This window comes from Pimephales promelas, chromosome 14, assembly GCF_988280905.1.
Source record: "Pimephales promelas chromosome 14, fPimPro1.hap1.1, whole genome shotgun sequence".
Taxonomy (NCBI): Eukaryota; Metazoa; Chordata; class Actinopteri; order Cypriniformes; family Leuciscidae; genus Pimephales; species Pimephales promelas.
Genome location: NC_142782.1, coordinates 18,509,240 through 18,531,596, shown reverse-complemented (window position 1 = coordinate 18,531,596; position 22,357 = coordinate 18,509,240). Strand labels below are relative to the sequence as shown.

The following is a 22,357-nucleotide window of genomic DNA, read 5'->3' as shown; positions in this document are numbered from 1 at the left end:
AAAATGGAATTATAAACATATTTGTATTTTCAACTCTATAATAGATAATATTAATTGGACGACTGTTTGGTTAATCCTTTTTAAATATTGCATTAATAATAAAACCAAAGAAATTCATTTAAAAATGTTTACATACCATTTATCCTTTTAAATCATTAATTGCAAGATACTCTGATATTGACGATTTATGTTCCTTTTGTAAAAGTGGGAAAGAGGTGTTGACTCGTTATTATCCACATTATATAAAATTATAATGTGGCAAAACCTTAATATGGAAATATATCTTGATAAATAAAGATATAAACTCGCATTCAATTAGTTATAAAGTCAGAATTGTGAGATAAAACAAAATGAAATATACTTTGAAATATTTTTTAAACCGAAATTTACAATTTTTTAAAGAAAAATACTTTTTTCCCTCGCATTTATATCTTGCAATTCTGATATTTTTCTTGCAATTCTGACTTTAGTTCACACAATTGCGAAATGATGGGTCTCATTAAAAAAATAAAAAATAAATAAATACCGGTTCCTGAACGATAGTTTTTTTTAATACCAATTTTATGAAAAAAAATGGATGGTCATTTGCTAGTTTCGTTTCTATTTCTTAGTCTTTTACATTCAGCAGTAAAAAAAATATTGAACTACGAGGCATGGAAACTTAAATTACTTGTAATATTATAGGCAAAATGACTGACTTTCTTTTACAACACCTGACATCTCAATTAGATGCAAATGGCACCTTGCAAAATAATAGCTACAACTTACAGGCTATCTCACAATGTGACAAGAGGGATGATAATGGGACTATCAATGACATCCGAACTGCTGACGTAGCTAATACAAACATGCCATTTCTCCTGACAAGTCACCATTATGAAGAGATTTTTCATTCGTTTGGGCTCTGCGGTGAATGTCAAATGATTTGTATAAATGCTATCATTTGTACAGCTTGCTGATGACACCTACAATATCAGCTTCAGGCATTTGCATGCAAATGTGATAGGGTTCTCCTGCAGTGTTTATAAGATGACGAACCTGTTGTCAGACGGTAAAAGTGACAGTAGGGCCAAGGCAGAGAGCTTTCTCCTGTCAGGCTGGGTGATGTTGTCCATGCGGTCCACCCACATCTCAATCATGCTCCCCAAGAGCTGGTCTGCCTGGGAAGCAGAGATCGCCATGATAAACAATCTTGTTCACATAATTCTCATTTATAATTAAGCTGTGCACAGGTAAGTGAGGCACACTGGGAACAAGATTAATACATCCTTCATAAGATAAGAGGAAAACATTAGGGTACGTCGAGCCGCCTGACAGGCCGAATATATAAAAACCTCCGTCTTTCAAGTTGTTTGGCTGAGACTGTAAATAATAAAGGGATCTCTGCGGGAAAGATATTTCTAGGATTGAGGAAATTAAGGAGAATACTGATATATGCTGAGACTACAATAGTGCAAATGAGTTCAATTTTTCAGCGGGGATATATGGCCCAGGGTTGAAAGGGAATGAATCTGTGTGGGCGGCTCAGCAAAGCATTCGGGTCCACTGGGACAAAATTACAGTAAGATCAGCTCCCACAAACACAACTAAAGATACGCTGTACAGAGAAAGAAAACTAGGCCAAGCTTGTTTGTTGGTTGATTTTTTGCTTCAGTCTATTTGACCTTGAAATAAAGGTATGTAAATGTATATATGTATGTATATGTGTATATTTATGTGTGTGTGTATATGTATATAACTAAAACAAAAACATTTGTCCTTTTGATTTTCACTTAAGTTAAAAAAATAAAACCTAAGTGAAAATCTATTAAAAATAATTCAATGATATACAGCTAAGCAAATAGGTGTTTTGCATCAAAACTATCCCTTTTAAAATGTATTCTCGATCAGGGAAGCAAATGCTGGTGCCCTGGCAGTCTCATCCTCACCTCCTGGTTAAATTCCACAGCCATCTGAGTGAGAAGTGATGTAAAAAAGCCTGAATTCTGCAGGAGAATCCGACCCATCACTCCGAGGTATGTAGACATAACCACAGGATACCTCTGCGGTCAAACACACAAGTATGTGCAAACATTGAAAACTGGAAACAGTGGAGTTTCACTGAAATGAGGTTAGTGCAAAATGAATACTGTAATAGAATATACTGTGTTCAAACTTACTTCTCCTTCGACAATCCCCTGTAACACAGCTGGCAGAAGAGGCTGGAACATATGGGAGCCTAATATAGGACTTACTTTGATGGCAATTTCAACAACCTGCAAGAGGCAAAGGAAAAGAGAATGAATTGATCACTGCAGAACAAAAATACCATAAAAAAAAAAAACAGAAAATGGGCATGAGTAGAAATGGAAAGTATAATTGCCTAAAATCCCCAAGCGCTCAAGGAGTTACACAACAGATGTTAATCAAATAGTTAAAACATTTGAGGATTGCGGAAGATCAAACTAATTTTAAAGCTGTGGAAAACAGGTACATGGGACTAGAGAGCAGTTTTGGAAGAGATGATAAATAGTGGATGAATCATAGTGAAAAGCTCAGGCATCGTAAAGCAGGAATCGCGTGTTGAGTTATTTGAATCTTTAAATCCCTTGGTTAGATGTTCCAACGTGAAATCATGACATACTATATTAAGATTTTCTTCAAAAACATTAAAAAAAGAGATGTTTTCCACATGGTGTTGTATGAAAGTTTATGGAAGTTCCACATGGAAGTTTTATTTAAATGGATTTAAAATGTATTTATTCATTCAATATATTTTATGATATCTAAATATATGGCATAAACAAACAGCAACCTACTTTTTAATTGGTATTTTATTGTCTACAGCAATTAAGAACAATCGTGGGTATCCACACACAAAAGATACAAAGCATGCACACGTCTTTCAAAAAAAGTAGGGAAAAACAAACAGCAAAAAAATAAATAAATAAATAAAATAAACCTACAAAGTACACAACAAACATCTAATATACAGTATCTACATGCATATAACCTACAAGTTTTTATAAGCAAATTGTAAAATAAGTGCAATTCCATATGGTGATTTTTGAAATGGAAATAAATCAATTTTATTTGCAGAACTGAGGTCTTAGGAACCCCACACGAAAAACAAGAGATGTCGAATCTGTCAATCAGAACATCAGGGTCATATGCCTTGTTCAAGGGCAAAATGGTGGTGGTACAAGTCTCGCATCCTGCAGGAATCAAACCACAGGGACTACATTAATATTTCCAAACACCATCATACTCATGAATCGAGAAGGAGAAGGCCTGAAACAAGCCTAGAGGCATTGCCTTAAGGAAAAATAATGGGCAAATAAAAAGCATATTGAATCACCATTTTTAATATTACATCACCAGCAAAATCAGATCGAAGCCCCGCTGCACAAATCTGACCTTGAGGACAACCAAATAATTTTCAATAATCTTAAATTGGCTTGTCGCTCTGAAAGAGAGGAAGAGAAGCTTGTAATTGTGTGAATTCTCTTGTCAGACTATGTATTGGCTTGAGAAGGGATCTTGGCAGCCGAAGGCCATTAACCTCCTGTTCCACTCTCACTTTGACAGGATGCAGGATGAACCGCTCCCTGAAGGTGCGCCACTGTTTTCATTTTTCTTCTTCAATCTGCTGGAGCACAAACATCCAGGCACATGGGGCTGAACTTTACTTAACTCACTTCAGAGGGTAATCTACAAACAACATGTATAGGGTAATGAGTCTGGATTACAGCCAGAATGGAGTAGAAAGCTTGAGCTGGCATAGTCTTTCAAGACTGCTGTCGGAATTACACCACTTTCGAGCTTTACTTACATTTATTCATTTTGACTTCCATTTACTTCCATTGACTATTTCATGTAAAAATAAGAAAACGTCTTGATCAGGGTTCCATACATGTTTTAATTCTTTTGATCTCAATTGTAGCAGAAAGTTGATCAACACATGCAGGAAAACATTTTGTTGACTACTTTTTACATTAACACCCTGTACAAATTTTGAGAAGGGATGAGTCATAATGATTTATTGTGTTACTTCATGCTGCAACTGTTGACAGAGCGTGACCTCTCAAATTTTGTTTACATTCCATCATACAGAAATGCACTAACCACATCAGTTCTGCTAGCTGTAAGAATGTTTCTCAAGAAAAATTTGGGCACTGACATTATGCAAGCTGGTGGTCAGTGTGTGTGTGTGAGCATCCAAGGATGCCCCTACGGGCTCACACTTGTACTTGGCTCCAATTGCACAGTTTGCTCTTCAAATCAATCACAAACTACCACATGTTTCCCTGCAGAGGTCCTGGGCAAGGCAGATAGAAGGCTAAAAAGATTTTCCTAAACCTCACTGAAATCATTCAAACTAACCTGACATGCTGCCCTAGTTTCATGCAAGTTTCCTTAAAAAGACAATTTAGTTTCATTTACACACCTTCATGTCATTTCAAACCTTGTGCAACCGATTTCACAAGTCTTCTGAATTTACTTCTGAACATAACGAATTTACGCTACAGTTCAGTTTTATTAATAGAAAATAATCATTTTGATCAATAAAACTGAAAGTAAAGACTTTTTTGGTGCTTTTCTGTCCATTTTGAAGCTTCACTTTAAGTTTAATTTTTTTTTTTTTTAGTTTAATTGAATAGAAAAGTCCAGAACAGATTGTTCTTTTTTTTCCACAGAAAGAACAATTTGCAACAACATTAGAGTGAATAAATGATGAAATTCTTTTAATTTTTAGCTGAACTATCCTCTTAAGCCTGACTAATCCTATTCACACGGTGAGCAACATCTCTGTCTGATTTTTGAGTACTCTTTACAGAAGTACCTTAAAATTAGTTCCTCTTGACTGTCATGAAAGGATATGAACTGTATAGTCCTTGAATCGTGTACACCATAGGAGAGTTAAATGGCCCTGTCATCTCTCATTGTACTTTAGCCTTTGACTTAACTGACATCTCTCTGAACACATTTTACTGAGAAGATGGCCCCTTCTTTCTGTGTTAATTTAAAACATCAATAAAATGAAAGTAGCGCCTTTCAGATACTGCTAATGTAAATTAACAGTTAATTAAGGAGTTACAAAGCTGGTGTACATGGGCCCGATGATTTACGTGCCAAAAATGCTACCTGTGGTGTAAGAAGGCAGGGAATCCTCTGTGAGGTTAATCGAATGGCGTCCCACACGTCTGAGACTGCCACTGCCTACACAGTTACTTTAATGCATTCAGAACAGTTCCCATGTAGACAAGCAAATGGAGAGGTACAAGTCTGAAAGGTTGTTTGATACGTACAAACTTATTAAATGTTAATAGATCATCTATTCAACGAACAATTAGTTATTTACTCATTACAAAGCTGTATTATTGTAAAAAAAGGATATTAAGCAGAATGTCCATGCTTCTCTTTTCCATTCAACAAAGCTGGATGGTAAATTATGTTCAATATTCAAAAAAAAAAAAGTGAATAAAAAACAAAAAAAACTTGCTATTTGTACTGTGCTAGACTAAGACTTATTACAGCACTTGTTAACTGTTGCCCTCTTGTTGGTCTGGGTTGGATTTCCCGAAAAACTTCTTAACGCTACTATGTTCTTAGTTGTACCTTAAGCTGTACCTTATCATTAATGCGATAATACAACTTTTCCCAAAATGTTCTTAGGTAATTATACACACATCTAAAGGATTATTAGGAAGACCTGTTCAATTTCTCATTATTGCAATAATCTTATCAACCACATGGCAGTTGCTTCAATGCATTTATCTCCTGAACTCCAAACTGAATGTCAGAATGGGAAAGAAAGGTGATTTAAGAAATTTTGAGCGTGGCATGGTTGTTGGTGCCAGACGGGGCGGTCTGAGTATTTCATCTGTTCAGTTACTGGAATTTTCATGCACAACCATTTCTAGGGTTTACAAAGAATGGTGTGAAAAGGAAAAAAAAACCATCCAGTATGCGGCAGTCCTGTGGGTGAAAATGCCTTGTTGATGCTAGAGCTTAGAGGAGAATGGGCCGACTGATTCAAGCTGATAGAAGAGCAATTTTGACTGAAATAACCACTCGTTACAACCGAGGTATGCAGCAAAGCATTTGTAAAGCCAAAACAAGCACAACATTGAGGCGGATGGGCTACAACAGCAGAAGAACCCAACGGGTACCAATCATCTCCACCACAAATAGCAAAAAAAAGGCTACAGTTTGAAGAGCTCACAGAAAAAGTGGAAAAATGTTGCCTGGTCTGATGAGTCTCGATTTCTGTGTTGAGACATTCAGATGCCAGAGTCAGAATTTGGCGTAAACAGAATGAAAACATGGATCCATCATGTCTTGTTACCACTGTGCAGGCTGGTGGTGGTGTGGGGGATGTTTTCTTGGCACACTTTAGGCCTCTTAGTAACAATTGGGCATTGTTTAAATGCCACAGCCTACCTGAGCATTGTTTCTGATCATGTCCATCCCTTTATGGCCACCATCTACCTATCTTCTGATGGCTACTTCCAGCAGGATAATGCACATAAAGCTTGAATCATTTCAAATTGGTTTCTAGAACATGACAATGAGCTCAATGTAATAAAATGGCCCTCACAGTCACCAGATCTCAACCCAATAGAGCATCTTTGGGATGTGCTGGAACAGGAGCTTCGTGCCCAGGATGTGCATCCCACAAATCTCCATCAACTGCAAGATGCTATCCTATCAATATGGGCCAACATTTCTAAAGAATGCTTTCAGCACCTTGTTGAATCAATGCCACGTAGAATTAAGGCAGTTCTGAAGGCGAAAGGGGGTCAAACACAGTATTAGTATGGTGTTCCTAATAATCCTTTAGGTGAGTGTACCTTCTGTAAGCTATACGTATATATCCAAGACAACAGCATTCTTGCTATATTCTAGCTATATTGTATATATTTAAGAAATATTTTCATGTATATACTGTATATAGATTTATATATAATTTACATTATATATAAATATTCATTGTATAAATAATATTTTTTTCTTAATTATACATGCATGTGTGTTTATTTATAAATATACAAAAAAATTATACACCGTGCACCCACATATATTATGTAAACACAAACTTTTATTTTGGATGGAATTAATCGTGATTAATCGTTTGACAGCCCTAAATTTTACAATACATTAAAATAGTTTTTGTTTTTAAATTGTAGTATGTCACAATATTATTGTTTTTACTGTATTTTTTTTCTTTTGATCAAATAAATGCAGCCTTGGTGAGTGCGAATTTCAAAACCATTCCAGACAAAATCTTCCAAACCACAAACTTTTGAAACTGTGATGCAAGCTGTTCACTGCTAATGTTCCAATTTATCATCTCTTTCAAATCTCATTTGCAGTCATATTTGTAGCAAAGTCATATGTGGAGCTCTAAATCACCATTTACTTTCAGAGTATGGGGGGGGGGGGGGGGATGGGGGGATGCTAAATTATTCATTTAACCCATAAAAGACAAAAAATAATAAGACATGTTGAGGACAATACGACCACCATAATTGCTTGAAAGTATAATGCTGTATACAGGGATTCAATGCAAACAAGTTGAGAATGCTGTGGATTTCCCACCTAGCAGACCATCATACTTGTTATTTCATCATACTTGTTATTTTCAACAAGCGTCTTGTAAACGCAGATGGCCCACCATCAAAAGGCACAAAACAAGGCTTTCTATCAAACTGTCAAAAATATACATGTATGTCTCAGATAACCTTGGGCTCGTTTTTCCCAATTAAAGTTGCCTTCACTCTAGTGGAAAGATGCTGCCTGTTGGCACAACGCAAGACGCGGAGCGCGTAGACGTGTGCACACCTGCGCTCTATGCTACTTAGGATCTACAGAGAAAAATGATTAAAGTTAATTAGAAAAGTTTCACAGTATACCCTGAAGAGATGACAGAACAATGGTGCAGTCACAACACAATACTAACATAAAAAAAAACAAATATCCAAAATCTCTGGTAATGCATTCCAACTCTTCCTGTGGGGGCGCGGAGAACGTTTCATGCTCCAAATTGGCTTGGGGTCTCCGATGAGCATCTGCTAACCTATGAAGGAGCAGCTGGAGGCCAAAGCAAAAAGCTTTATCTGTAATGGCAGCATCCTGGCAGCCACTCTGTCTCTCCACCTCCAGAGAGGACCGGCGCTGCAGTGCGGACAAGACGCTCACTTTGAAGCCCACATCAGACAGGCTTCTTGCTGTATGACCCCTGCAAGATAATTATCTGTCCTACAAGGTCCAATTGGTCACATGGCAAAATGAGTTAAAATGGTCGAAAGTAAGTTAATAAAATAGCAGGGCCCTGCAAATAGTGCTTTCAAAGTACAAATCCACCCCAACCGTTGGTGTGGAAATGAGAAGTGTTTGAAAAATGGAGGGCGATGTCAAAGAGCGCGCCTCTTCTGTCAGATCTAAGAGCTTTAGTGCATAAGGTAAAGCAAGCAAAGTTGAGATTGGCTTCAAAAAAAAGAAAAAAAAAAAGAAAGAAGCTGAGCTGACAGTGGTCTACTCAAAACCAAAATGACATAGTTGAGGAACGGGGTTCTCTAGTCGTTACTCTGCGGCAATGTCAGGGCACTTCATTTCACAGAGCGTCAAGAAGACAGGCACAAAAGAGCCTTGCGAGGAAGGATGAATCAGGCTGTTTGCAAAAGAGTGTTAGGGATTTTGTACCTTCAAAACCTGGACCTGCCCTTCTGTGGTGATGTCTCTCAGAAGTTCACAGAAAGATCTGCAGAGAGCTTCAGCATAGTTCTAGAGACAGAGAGAGAGAGATTATTGATTTTGCGCCTATAGTTTAAGAGACTATTTGCTATTTTTGCCATCAACTTTCTTAAATATTTTATGAGAAATATTTCAAATGTTTTAGCATTTTTCCCAATTACAAGTTTCCCAACAAAACATCTTAGAAATAACCCACTTAATCTGTTCATTTAAATAAAAACAGGCAGTTTATTAGACAAATAATTTCTCCAGAAAGCAACACAATTTTTGATGGGAAAATGACAACATAAACATCATTATTGTGACAATCTGCAGCTGCAGTGCCCTCAAGAGCCTCTGGAGGACACTCTCTCCCCATGTTATGTTTCCCCGGGCTCCTTATGTTTGATTATGTTCAGCTGTGTTTCATTATTGGTTATTGAGTTCCTGATTTAAACCTGTGTTTCTCCTTGGTCATTTGCGAAGTCTTGTTTCACTGTAAGCGTGCAATTCTAAGCGTTATTCCCTGTTCTGTTTCTCCGTGTTTCCCTGGACTCTTGACCCTTGCCTGTATTCTGTACCGTCTACGAACCTGTGCTGCCTGCCTGATTGCCCCTAGCTTTGTTTAACAGTTTATCTGAGTTTGTCTGTTTGTTTCAAGTTGAAATAAAGTGCTGCACATGGATCCGACCGTCTCTGTCCGTACGTTACAATTATGTATTAGCAATGGATTTAATGAATTCTATGTTGTGTTAGTCTGGTTTTAATTTAAATAATGGTTTGTTAAAACATTTAATTCTCTTCAATGTTATAGAATGAAACAAACAGGTGCAGTCAATTTTTCCAACAAAAAGTTGGAAATAATTTAATTAATTAAATTAACATGCTCCCATCCTCATATAAGCTAACTTTAGCTTTTTTATTAACATCATGTTACACACCCAGATCGTTTACTTATTGTCGTGTACATAACTTACCTAGAATTTATAAATTGCCTCAGTTTGAAAGTTTAGTAATGAATTCTTATTTTTTTTTCGTTACAGAGCTTAAAAGATCCTGCAAACGGGAATGATCCTGTAGAAGTCACTGATTATACACAATATTTAAAATTGAAAAATCATCACACACATGCACACAACACACACACAGTAGTCTGTTAAGATTTATTCCACATTCATCTTTTGAGAAAGTGCAAATAAGGTTATGTTCACAGTCATTCCCATCTATTTTGACTTTTCTCTTATTTGAAGTCGTTTTACTCCTACCTGTAAGAAATCTGTAGCAGAGAGATAAATGTAGGCATTGATGATCTGAAAGCATGTGCGCACATTCTCCGAGCTCAGTTCTGAAATAGAGAAACAAAAAAAAATAAGACTGAAACCAGGGAGAAGCAATATCACAGAGTAATATCTCAGAGAGAAAAAATAACAGTTGGGAGAGAACATGAAGACCAGCAGTGAGGGAGACAGAAGCGGTATGTGGAAAGACAGTAAAATGGTTACATTTCATATAACAAAACAGCAGTCTGGAGCACAGAAACTTTAAAATAATGCTGCTCTGACTCATCGAGAACTCGCACGCCTGAAAACAAGACAACAGGAAATAACTGCAGTGGCAGACATGGCTTGAAAAAGTTCATGAGCAGTTGAAAAATGTCTACCAGTTCATCTGAGATAAATGTCTCCCAGTTCATCTGAGATAAATCCCAGTTCATCCAAATATTCACAACTTCTGGTTCAAATCTGGGCTCTGACCAAAACATATTCTCAAGCCACTTCTTTGCAATTTGAACAAGAGCATCATCTTGTTGATCATTCCTCTCAGATAACAACTTTTCATTTGTGGGAAGCAAGCCATTCTGCAATATTCTCTTGTTCTTCAAAGCATTTAATGACTTTTCACAGTGAAGTAGCTCACCGACACACAATGACACAGTCTCTTCCTCCACGTTTCACTGTAATAGAGATGCATTTATTTATATATTCCTCACCAGATTTCCAAAGACACCGCTCTGAAACATCATGCAACTCATGTTTAATTGCGATTCATCACTCCACGCAAGTCTGCTGAACCACGCTGAATCAAACGTCCCATATTCTGCCAAATATTTTTTCTGTCTTTGATGTTTTCTGAGATAGCAGAAATTTCCTGACCAATAACCATTAGCCATTGTTTTTTTTGTCCAGGAGTATGTATATATTAAAAGAATTTAAAAAAGAGCTAATTTATTGAACCCATCACTGTACATTTGACAGTATTTTTTAACAATTATAAAGAAATTAATTTTGATTAGCCCTTGTTAAAATTTCTCTATTTTCCCTTTGGAGTGCTAGTGAAGCGCATAAATCAAAGTTTTCAGTACACTAAGCTTTAAAGGAGTAGTTCACTTTAAAAGAAAAAAAATTGCTGATAATTTACTCACCCCCATGTCACCCAAGATGTCCATGTCTCTCTTTCTTCAGTCGAAAAAAAAAAAAAAAAAAAGGTTTTTGATGAAAACATTACAGGATTTTTCTCCATATAATGGACTTCAATGAACCCCAACCGTTTCAAGGTCCAAATGACATTTTCAGTGCAGCTTCAAAGGGCTTTAAATGACACCAGACGATGAACAAGGGTCATATCTAGCGAAACGATCGGTCGTTTAAATAATAAATAAAAAAGTTTTCGTGACTCTCCTGTTCAAATTCATTCATCAAAATTATCGAATCTTTTTTCGAGTCATTTGGTTCATTCAACGATCGAAATTAACGAAATGACTCGAAAAAAGATTCGAGTTCGAACAGGAGAGTCACGAACGCGCATCACAGAACAGAGCAAGGCGAGCATTTGTGCTTATAAAACAAACTTGTTGTATCTATTTTTGAAATGACCGATTGTTTCGCTATAGATACGACCCTTGTTCATCGTTTGGTGTCATTTAAAGCCCTTTGAAGCTGCACTGAAACTCTCATTGGGACCTTAAACGGTTGGGGTCCATTGATGTCCATTATATGTAGAAAAATCCTGTAATGTTTTCATCAAAAATATTAATTTCTTTTCCACCGAATAAAGAAAGACATGGACACCTTGGATGACATGGGGGTGAGTAAATTATCAGCAAATGTTTTTTTTTTTTAAAGTGAACTAATCCTTTAAGTGGAGATAATCATACAGCAATGACAGTAATAACTAGAAAAAAAAGTTTGATGACAAACTTTAAGTTGGCTTGAGAAAGCCGGACCAGAGCGTTTGAAGTTTTGAAGTTTGAATGAAGTTTTAAAGATAGATTAGAAAGAAAGAAAGAAAGAAAGAAAGAAAGAAAGAAAGAAAGAAAGAAAGAAAGAAAGATGGATAGATTAGTTAGAAAGATAGATTAGTTAGAAAGAAATATAGATAGATAGATAGATAGATAGATAGATAGATAGATAGATAGATAGATAGATAGATAGATAGATAGATAGATAGATAGATGTTTTTGGCAAGAAGCTAACATGATTAGCATGTAGCTAGCTTGATGCTAATTTGATTAGCATGTAGTTAAGATGATTAGCATGTTGTTAGCATGATTAGCATGTAGCTAGCATCATAATAGCATGATTAGCATGTTGCTAGCATCATGCTAACGTGTTTTTATCAAGAAGCTAGCATGACTAACATGTAGCTAGCATCTTGCTAACATGATTAGCATGTTGCTAGCATCATGCTAGCATGTTTTAGCAAGAAGCTAGAATGATTAGCATGTAGCTAGCATCATGCTAGCATGATTAGCATGTTGCTAGCATCATGTTAGCATGTTTTTAGCAAGAAGCTAGCATGATTAGCATGTAGCTAGCATCATGATACCATGATTAGCATGTAGCTAACATCATAATAGCATGATTAGCATGTTGCTAGCATTATGCTAGCATGTTTTTAGCAAGAAGCTAACATGATTAGCATGTAGCTAGCATCAAGCTAGCATGATTAGCATGTTTTTAGCAAGAAGCTAGCATGACTAGCATGTAGCTAACATCATAATAGCATGATTAGCATGTTGCTAGCATCATGCTAACATGTTTTTAAGAAGAAGCTAGCATGATTAGCATGTAGCTAGCATCATGCTAGCATGATTAGCATGTTGCTAGCAAGAAGCTAGCATGATTAACATGTAGCTAGCATCATGCTAGCATGATTAGCATGTAGCTAGCATCATAATAACATGATTAGCATGTTGCTAGCATCATGCTAGCATGTTTTTAGCAAGAAGCTAGCAGGATTAGCATGTAGCTAGCATCATGCTAGCATGATTAGCATGTAGCTAGCATCATAATAACATGATTAGCATGTTGCTAGCATCATGCTAGCATGTTTTTAGCAAGAAGCTAGCATGATTAGCATGTAGCTAGCATCATGCTAGCATGATTAGCATGTAGCTAGCATCATGCTAGCATGTTTTTAGCAAGAAGCTAGCATGATTAGCATGTAGCTAGCATCATGCTAGCATGATTAGCATGTAGCTAGCATCATGCTAGCATGTTTTTAACAAGAAGCTAACATGATTAGCGGAAAGCTAGCATGATTAGCATGTTATTAGCATCAAGAAAGAACGAAAGAGAAAGAAAGAATTTTTAGAAAGAAAGATGCATAGATTAGTTAGAAAGAAAGATGGATAGATTTGTTAAAAAGAAAGAAAGAAAGAAAGAAAGAAAGAGAAAGAAAGTATTGTTAGAAAGAAAGATGGATAGATTACTTGGGTAGAAAGAAAGAACGATAGATTTGTTAGAAAGAAAGATGGATAGATTAGTTAGAAAGAAAGATGGATAGATTTGTTAGAAAGAAAGATTGATAGAATTGTTAGAAAGAAAGATGGATAGATTAGTAAGAAAGAAAGATGGATAGATTAGTTAGAAAGAAAGATGGATAGATTTGTTAGAAAGAAAGATGGATAGATTAGTTAGAAAGAAAGATGGATAGATTTGTTAGAAAGAAAGATGGATAGATTAGTTAGAAAGAAAGATGGATAGATTAGTTAGAAAAAAAGATGGATAGATTTGCTAGAAAGAAAAATGGATAGATTTGTTAGAAAGAAAGATGGATAGATTAGTTAGAAAGAAAGATGGATAGATTAGTTAGGTAGAAAGAAAGATGGATAGATTAGGTAGAAAGAAAGATGGATAGATTTGTTAGAAAGAAAGATGGATAGATTAGTTAGAAAGAAAAATGGATAGATTAGTTAGGTAGAAAGAAAGATGGATAGATTATGTAGAAAGAAAGATGGATAGATTAGGTAGAAAGAAAGATGGATAGATTTGTTAGAAAGAAAGATGGATAGATTAGTTAGAAAGAAAGATGGATAGATTAGTTAGAAAGAAAGATGGATAGATTTGTTAGAAAGAAAGATGGATAGATTTGTTAGAAAGAAAGATGGATAGATTAGTTAGAAAGAAAGATGGATAGATTTGTTAGAAAGAAAGATGGATAGATTAGTTAGGTAGAAAGAAAGATGGATAGATTTGTTAGAAAGAAAGATGGATAGATTTGTTAGAAAGAAAGATGGATAGATTAGTTAGAAAGAAAGATGGATAGATTAGTTAGGTAGAAAGAAAGATGGATAGATTTGTTAGAAAGAAAGATGGATAGATTAGTTAGGTAGAAAGAAAGATGGATAGATTTGTTAGAAAGAAAGATGGATAGATTAGTTAGAAAGAAAGATGGATAGATTAGTTAGGTAGAAAGAAAGATGGATAGATTTGTTAGAAAGAAAGATGGATAGATTTGTTAGAAAGAAAGATGGATAGATTAGTTAGAAAGAAAGATGGATAGATTTGTTAGAAAGAAAGATGGATAGATTAGTTAGAAAGAAAGATGGATAGATTAGTTAGGTAGAAAGAAAGATGGATAGATTTGTTAGAAATAAAGATGTATAGATTTGTTAGAAAGAAAGATGGATAGATTTGTTAGAAAGAAAGATGGATAGATTAGTTAGGTAGAAAGAAAGATGGATAGATTAGGTAGAAAGAAAGATGGATAGATTTGTTAGAAAGAAAGATGGATAGATTTGTTAGAAAGAAAGATGGATAGATTAGTTAGAAAGAAAGATGGATAGATTAGTTAGGTAGAAAGAAAGATGGATAGATTAGGTAGAAAGAAAGATGGATAGATTTGTTAGAAAGAAAGATGGATAGATTAGTTAGAAAGAAAGATGGATAGATTTGTTAGAAAGAAAGATGGATAGATAGATAGATAGATAGATAGATAGATAGATAGATAGATAGATAGATAGATAGACAGACAGACAGACAGACAGATAGATAGATAGATAGATAGATAGATAGATAGATAGATAGATAGATAGATAGATAGATAGATAGATAGATAGATAGATAGATAGATAGATAGTTCATTAGTTCATATAGAATGGTAGTTTAATTGAGTCTAGGGCTTCAGGGAATTTAGATTTGAGTTTTTGTTGTACGCTATTGGGCCACCGTAGTCTTGGCTCAATTTGACCATGCTGCAATGAAAGTCAATGGGATTTTTATGATTTTTAATATTAATTTTTAAGAAATCTGAAAGTCGAATCAGTCTAAAAAGATATAGCAACTCGAGTCAGAACAGTCTGAAGGTCTGACCCGAGTTTGGAGTTTGTAGAGTTAAAGCTCTAGGAGGAGTTAGAGTCAGAAAATTTTGAGTAAGAAGAATAATAATAATAATAATAATAAGTTTAAATAGGATTTCAGTAAGTTGGCTTTCTCAAGCCAACTTAATTATATCAATACACATTGGCACAACAATGAACAAGGAGGAAGCCACTCATCTACTGCTTATCTTGCTATTCATTGCTATGGAATCCAAAAATTTGCCTTGACTTGTGGCCTTTATCCTGTTAAATCTTACTTAAATATATTTTCGCATGATTTTCAGTTGGTTACTGTAAAAATCAGGACACTGCGAAGGCCAACCGTCCCCGGCTTCCCTTTGCGGACGACCTTGCATAAAGCCAAGGTTGACCTCAGTTGGAAAAAATGGTGCAAAATGTCTCAAAGGCTGAATAGGATTTGGGGTGAATTCCAAGGGCTTTAGGATGGGCTGACCCTTATATTGTTAACAGTAATGAGAGATGGCAGAATCACTGCTTCAATTGTGCCTGGAACCGCAGCGTGTTTTGTACTTTTCTAAGGTCAAGAGGGTCTCCATTCTGCACAACCTCTCGGTGACACACACGACACTACTGCCATCCTCATTTGATGATCTGAAGATAAAATTGCTTTTCTGAGCTGGTTAAGTTCAAACGCAACATCACAAGCCCTTTCATCTGCAGGATGGACAGAAAAACACACAAATCACCAGCGAAAATCCAGCGGCTATTTTTAAGGAATCCCCACACACTGGGGCTGGAATAAACGATTATTTTTTAAACGATTAATCTAATGATTATTTCTCTGATGCATCGAATAATCTAACGATTAATTTTCCCGGTCTGATTCGATTTCGATTCGATTATATCCCCATTAATTGACTAATGGCAGTTTATACATGTTGATTTACATATCTGAAAAAAAAAAAAAACATTAATTCCTTAACATTCCAATATATTATTGCTCTTAAAATTCCAAAATAAAAGTCTATACAAGTGCAAAGTAATGCATTCTTAGTCAGAGGTAGCATTCATTAGAACTAGGGATGGGCAATGATTAATCGCATCCAAAATAAAAGTTTGTGTTTACATAATATATGTGTGTGTAGTGTGTATAATTAATTTGTATATTTGTATATTTTGGATGCAATTAATCATTGCCCATCCCTAATTAGAACCTTGAAGCCTTGAAAACACAAAGGCCTAGCTTAAAAAGTGCATCTTGTAGTTCTTCTTTCAGATGAAAATAGCAACAACTTGATGTCTAGCATTCAATACAAAAATAAAAAAGTGCCTTTTGTGTTTAAGAGTAAAAGCTTTAAGTTAATAGTCTATTAGCGTCTGAGCGTTTCAGCTCCTATGTTCAGCCTCGCTCGTTGCGAGGACATTCACAGAGCAGCTAAAATGATTGTCTGTCAGTTATTACAACATATGACAAAAACAATAGTCAAAATTATGTTCCATATTCCTCAACAGTTCTTGTGCTGATTTCACTAGTTGACATAGTACTATTTTTGGAAATCATAGGCTATAATATTGAGCAGTTGCGAGACGTTGACGTTTTTGTCCCAGCCCTAACACACACATACGTGTATGTACATGGGTGACAAACTAAGTACACTCTTAAAGGGGGGGTTGATTGCGATTTCACTTTTTTCATTTGTGTAATGTTGCTGTTGGTGCATGAACAGTATCTGCAAAGTTGCAGCGCTGAAAGTTCAGTGTAAGCAGAGATATCGTCTTTTAAAAACCAGAAAGTTTAATGCCTACAAAAATGACTCGATTGGGACTACAACGGGTTTTAGACGTAACTAACCCATACATTTGCATCAGCCCTCCCTCCGGAAAATGCAAAAAAGGGCATGGCCATATTTCTGCGGCTCGTCGAAAGTGTGTTATGTTCATCCAGCTGCAGGTCTTCCGTGTTCGGGCTTCCCACGGACGTTGTACTTCGACAACAATGGATATAATTTATGTTTGATTATGTTCCTGAAAATTAAAATCGTAATTTAGCTCTCTGTGCTGCGCATTTTACGGAAGACAGCTTCCAGAATCTCCACGAATTCAACACCGGATTCAACAAGAAACTGTTACTAAAACATGAAGCAGTTCCAACTTTAAAACCAGAGGCAGCAGTTGTTGGGCCACAACCTGTAAGTAGGCTAAGACTTAATCAATTTAAATGTATTTGCATGTATAATTTCAGACGTAGCCTTGTGTTTTAGTTTTATCAAATGCCAGCTGGCTTTATAGGCTACTAGGCTACTAGTTATGCTATTATGTGTCTAATATTGTAATATATATACCCTGACACAGTTCAGATAAAACAGCTGGTTTCTCAGAAATGGGATTTGTTCAACTGTGTTGAGTGGTCCATTTCCTGTACAAAAGCACTTTATGCTTCCTCTTCATACCACACTACCAAGGGAACGCTGTCCACAGACCGCTTGGATTTCAAATCATTTAAATAAACTTAAATCATTCCCATTTTACAGTAAATAAATTAAATAATTTCTGAAGCTCCCCTGCTTCCCCTCGGCGTGATTCGCAGACATTTAACGATGATGAGGTACGAAACAATTTAATTTATACCATCTCGTGCAGTTCATGAATATTGATGTCATCGAAGAATGGCAGCTCTGCTCAGCCTCTAAAGCACCGTTACAAGTGTGTCATGAGAACTGTTATTACACAGAGGCATACAATGAGCTAAACAACTGAAAAAAAAAAAGATGGAGGAAAAAATAATTTAAATCTGCAACAGGGAACATACTTACAAACCTGCTATTTCACAATTAGTCAGAAGTGATTTTTCAGACTATGGGTAAACAAATGTGATTTAATATATGTACCGGCACAATAAATATAAGTGGAGGTCTAATGCTGTTATTTCCGTCAAGGTGACGTCAAAAGACATTAATCAGAGCAGCACCATGAAAGGTATGAAAGCGAGGTTATGAGCTGTATAAAGCCTTGATCACTTATTTTCCACAGCTCAAATTGACTGGAGTTTTTTCTTTTTTTGCCTACAGAAATTTATCAGAAATATGTTTTTGCAGTATTTCATCAGCAGAGCAATCCAAAAACACATGAAATAACAGTAGAACCCAATGAGATGTCCATCCCCCACAGTCTCGCCTTTATTCTTGTTTAATATAAAAAAAGGCACAGCCGTAAATAAGGTCTATAAAGCCATAGCTGATAGAACTCCTGGGTGTTTCTTCAACTATGGGCACTTTTTGCCCCATGGACTTAAAATAAAGAACTATTTTAAGTAAAAATGTCTTTTTATGTGTGAATATCTGTCAAATTTCAAATTATGTTGTGTTAAATAACATTCTGTTAATGAAAACGATAGTTGTGGTATAATCAACGCTTATGTTTTTTTAGTTTTTTTTTAATAAATCATTGCCACTCAATAAATATTGAAATGTATTTTTATAGATGTAATAATGGTGCTATAAATTTGGAAAAAAAACACCCCCGTATAAATCAAAACAGCACCAATTATAGGCAAAAACAACAATAACATCACTGCCCACTACCATTACCACAGTTTTTGTAAAGACTTGCTTTGCTTTCTTTATGCTATACTCTGATGTGTGTTTTTTTTTTTTTTTTTATTCCTAAAGCCATAGCAGGAGTATTTACACCACTAATTAATTTCTGCGGTCAAAAATTGAGAAGTAATTAAATTCCTGAAAACCTTATTGAGCTAAGTGTCAACATTTCAGAAGGCCACAAGCAGTTAGAGCCCATAAGGGAAAAATGCTGGTCCCATGTCATTTTGTAGGTCTGGTTGCACATATTAAATCAATTCATTTTAGACACGCATTGCTAACAGTCTTGCCATTCATCACCCTTTAAAAGCTTGTTTTTGATCTGCATCACTGTAGTTATTTATTGTAAAGATGCCATGGAGGACCACAAAAGCTAAATCTGAGTATTATAGATGTTTTTCTGGGGAAAAAAACAACGTGCTAAGAAACTCTGTAAAATAACTAAAATTAACATTTGTGGAGTTTATATTCAAATATAATAATTAGCTGGGAATTCTTGGACTAATGCAGTCAAACATAATTATGAGATAATCTTGCTCTAAACCCGGCTCCCTCTGAGAATATTAACCTCTCTATTAAGGCATGATTAAACATGTTCAAATCTATTGTTTTCTTTTTCTGGTTTCATGTCAGTTTTATGGCGCTTTTTTCAGTTCCAGTACCAGCTGGACTCGCCTCTGCTCGACTCAGCTCGCTTTTCGCTATGTTTTCCATTGCAGACAGTACCCGGCACGAATAGTACCCGGTCGTCATAGCGACGACTTTCGTTCCTGGTTGCCCCATCAAGCTTTCGCTGGATCCTCTCTTTGGCAACCAAACAAAGGAAAGTCTGCACCTCCTTGTTTGACCATGGCATATTCTTCCGAGTTGCCATAATAATAGTAGTACGTTTAGTAACTATCTCTGGCCAAACTATTTAAAAATGGCGGGGTTATTCTGGATACTCCATCTGGAGCGTGCAATGATGACGCAGTGAATGGTGATGATTCTCTGTGACCAATCAGTAGTCGGCATTGTTTTCACGTCACATTTTAGTATCGCCTCAGCTCGCTCAGAACCTCGCCGGAGGTGATACTAAAAAAAGTACCCGAAAGCAGGTACAGGTACAACTTTTACAAAGTTGAAAACCAAACAAAGGCGAGCCGATTCTGTGTAGTGGAAACGCGCTATTATATAAGCTATATAAGAAACATGACTGGCAATTAAATGGTCATTATCATTTAACTATGAACTTTTTTTCTTTTTAAGTACTTAAATCTTGAAAATGCATTACAGGTGAAACAAAAATCTTCAATATAAATGTGAAGAATATAGAAAAAAACATTTACTTTTATACATTTACTGGACACTTAATTGAACGTAGATTACAAAAGACAAAAAGAGCAGGTAATTATCAGACATGAGGCAAATTATTAGCAGCACTGCAACAAAAATATGTACAACTACATATTTTAAACCTGAATAGTTCGCCTGAACAACTAGCTGACTTACGTGTTCACCTAACCCCAAATTATTTCTTAGGATGCGGACAGACACATACAAAATAGCCGGCCGGAGAGCAATGAATTAAAATAGAATGTTTTTTAAAACTACTAACTTAACACATTGTCTAAAATACAAACTCATGGTGCGAGACACTTAAAAAAACATTGGAATTTAATGCAATGAAGCTTTAAGTGCATAGAATGAAAGCAAAAAAAAAAAATAGATAAATTGTTTTAACTCATTGTTTTAATCTAATTTTTAAAGTAATTTTCAGGATGGGAAATGGATCATATACATTTTTACAATCATTTCTGAAGTTTCACATGTACATCTATTCGACTTCAATCATAATCAATCCATACTGAAATGCCAAGACGTGAGTGCCTTTTAATTAATATAATGCTTAAATTTGCAAATAAATAAATAAATAAATAATATTAATAATAATAATAATAATAATATTATATATATATATATATATATATATATATATATATATATATATATACATACGCTCACACTATTCAATAATAGCTGAAAAAGTAGTAGTGGAATTTCCATGAGACATTTAAAAAACAGAATAGTGCTTAATAAAAGCTATGTGACTGTTTAAATGCTTAAGGACAATGCGAGACAGATACAAGGTCTTCCTTGTGCACCGAAGTGAAACAAATCTCAATTTCATCCCTCGTGCCAGCTAACATTCTTTAAATATTCAGCCGTTGTTCCTTGCTTCATTAAGACATTAAGAGCTGAGGCCTTCAGAATTGTTTAGTTCTCAAGAGTGCAGACGGCCAAGGGCCAAGCACAAAGCACCCAGAGGCATGAAGGCAAAAAAAAAAATGTATAAATAAAAACCTGTCAGCTGAACAGATGTGTGCAGGGCACTGATAATGCATTTAGATGAAAATGAAAATGAAATAAACACAAATCTATAAATTTCACATGGCTGCCATTCTTCACATCTAAGCTATAGCTTGAGGCAACAAACCAAATGTTATACATTAAGAGTAAACATACTAGCTTAACAATTTGAAATATTAATGAAATCAATGTACATAAGAAAATCTGTGTCATGATTTAAAACTGGTCTGGTCAACATGAAGCCACATTTATAAAAGAAACTCAAACAAGCTAATAGGGAGAAATTTACCATCACTGTTAACCCTCTGGAGTTGGCTATCACGCAGACGCGACAAGCTCACTTTTTTCCTTATCATTGTAAAAAAAGACTCAAATTACTCTGTTGATTTTGATCTTAAATGTAAGTGTTGTACATCATTAGATCCTGTTAAATGTCTATTTTTTTTATGGATCCTCAAACGGCACAGACACGCGCATGCGATGTTTACTACCGCTGTATATTTCATCTGTGCTTTCATTTACTCTCTCTCTCCTACATTAGCAAACATTATTTTTACATGAACACATCCAAACTGTATTGCTATAGCCTACTGAGATTTGTTCTCATCGTGATATAGAATAGTGTCTGTAATGACAACATTTTGTTGACTAGTTTTGGATAGATTATAAAGTTTTTACTATAAAATAGACATCAAATAAGCTTTTGTTAGACTCATGTTAAATATATAGTACGTTTTGTCAAAAATATAGCACTTTTACAGACCCAATGGCCACCAAAGCGCTTTACATTTGCCTCACATTCACCGATTCATACACTCATTCACACACCGACAGCGGTGTCAGCCTTGCAAGGCGCCGTCCAGCTCGTCGGGAGCAGCTGGGGTTAGGTATTTTGAAATATGTATGATAAGTTGAATTGGCTTTAGAGATTAATGGAAAAAAGACTATTTTCTTTTCAAGATTTCTAGAGTTTCCAAATCTAACTTTTAACCAATTCTATAGAATGGCCCATATAATAAAAGAGAAAAAAACATCCAGTATGCAACAGTTCTGTGGGCGATTTTCACATAGTTTTAGAGCAATATTCTAGGCTATGTGATACAATTTTCACAAAAGTCTTGTGAAGAAATAACCA

General features: G+C 35.5%; 1 protein-coding gene across 2 annotated transcripts in view; it reads right to left on the bottom strand.

Moving 5' to 3' along the window:
- ipo11 (importin 11) overlaps positions 1-22,357 on the bottom strand; it is a 167,779-nt gene that overhangs the window by 33,145 nt on the left and 112,277 nt on the right. For both annotated transcript variants that reach the window (XM_089119540.1, XM_039680653.2), the window contains exons 23-27: positions 9,981-10,060; positions 8,686-8,766; positions 2,160-2,255; positions 1,929-2,042; positions 1,039-1,160 (exon numbers count right to left, since the gene is read on the bottom strand). In XM_089119540.1, coding sequence (XP_088975666.1) covers positions 1,039-1,160; positions 1,929-2,042; positions 2,160-2,255; positions 8,686-8,766; positions 9,981-10,060 — 493 coding nt within the window. The remainder of the gene's footprint in view (positions 1-1,038; positions 1,161-1,928; positions 2,043-2,159; positions 2,256-8,685; positions 8,767-9,980; positions 10,061-22,357) is intronic.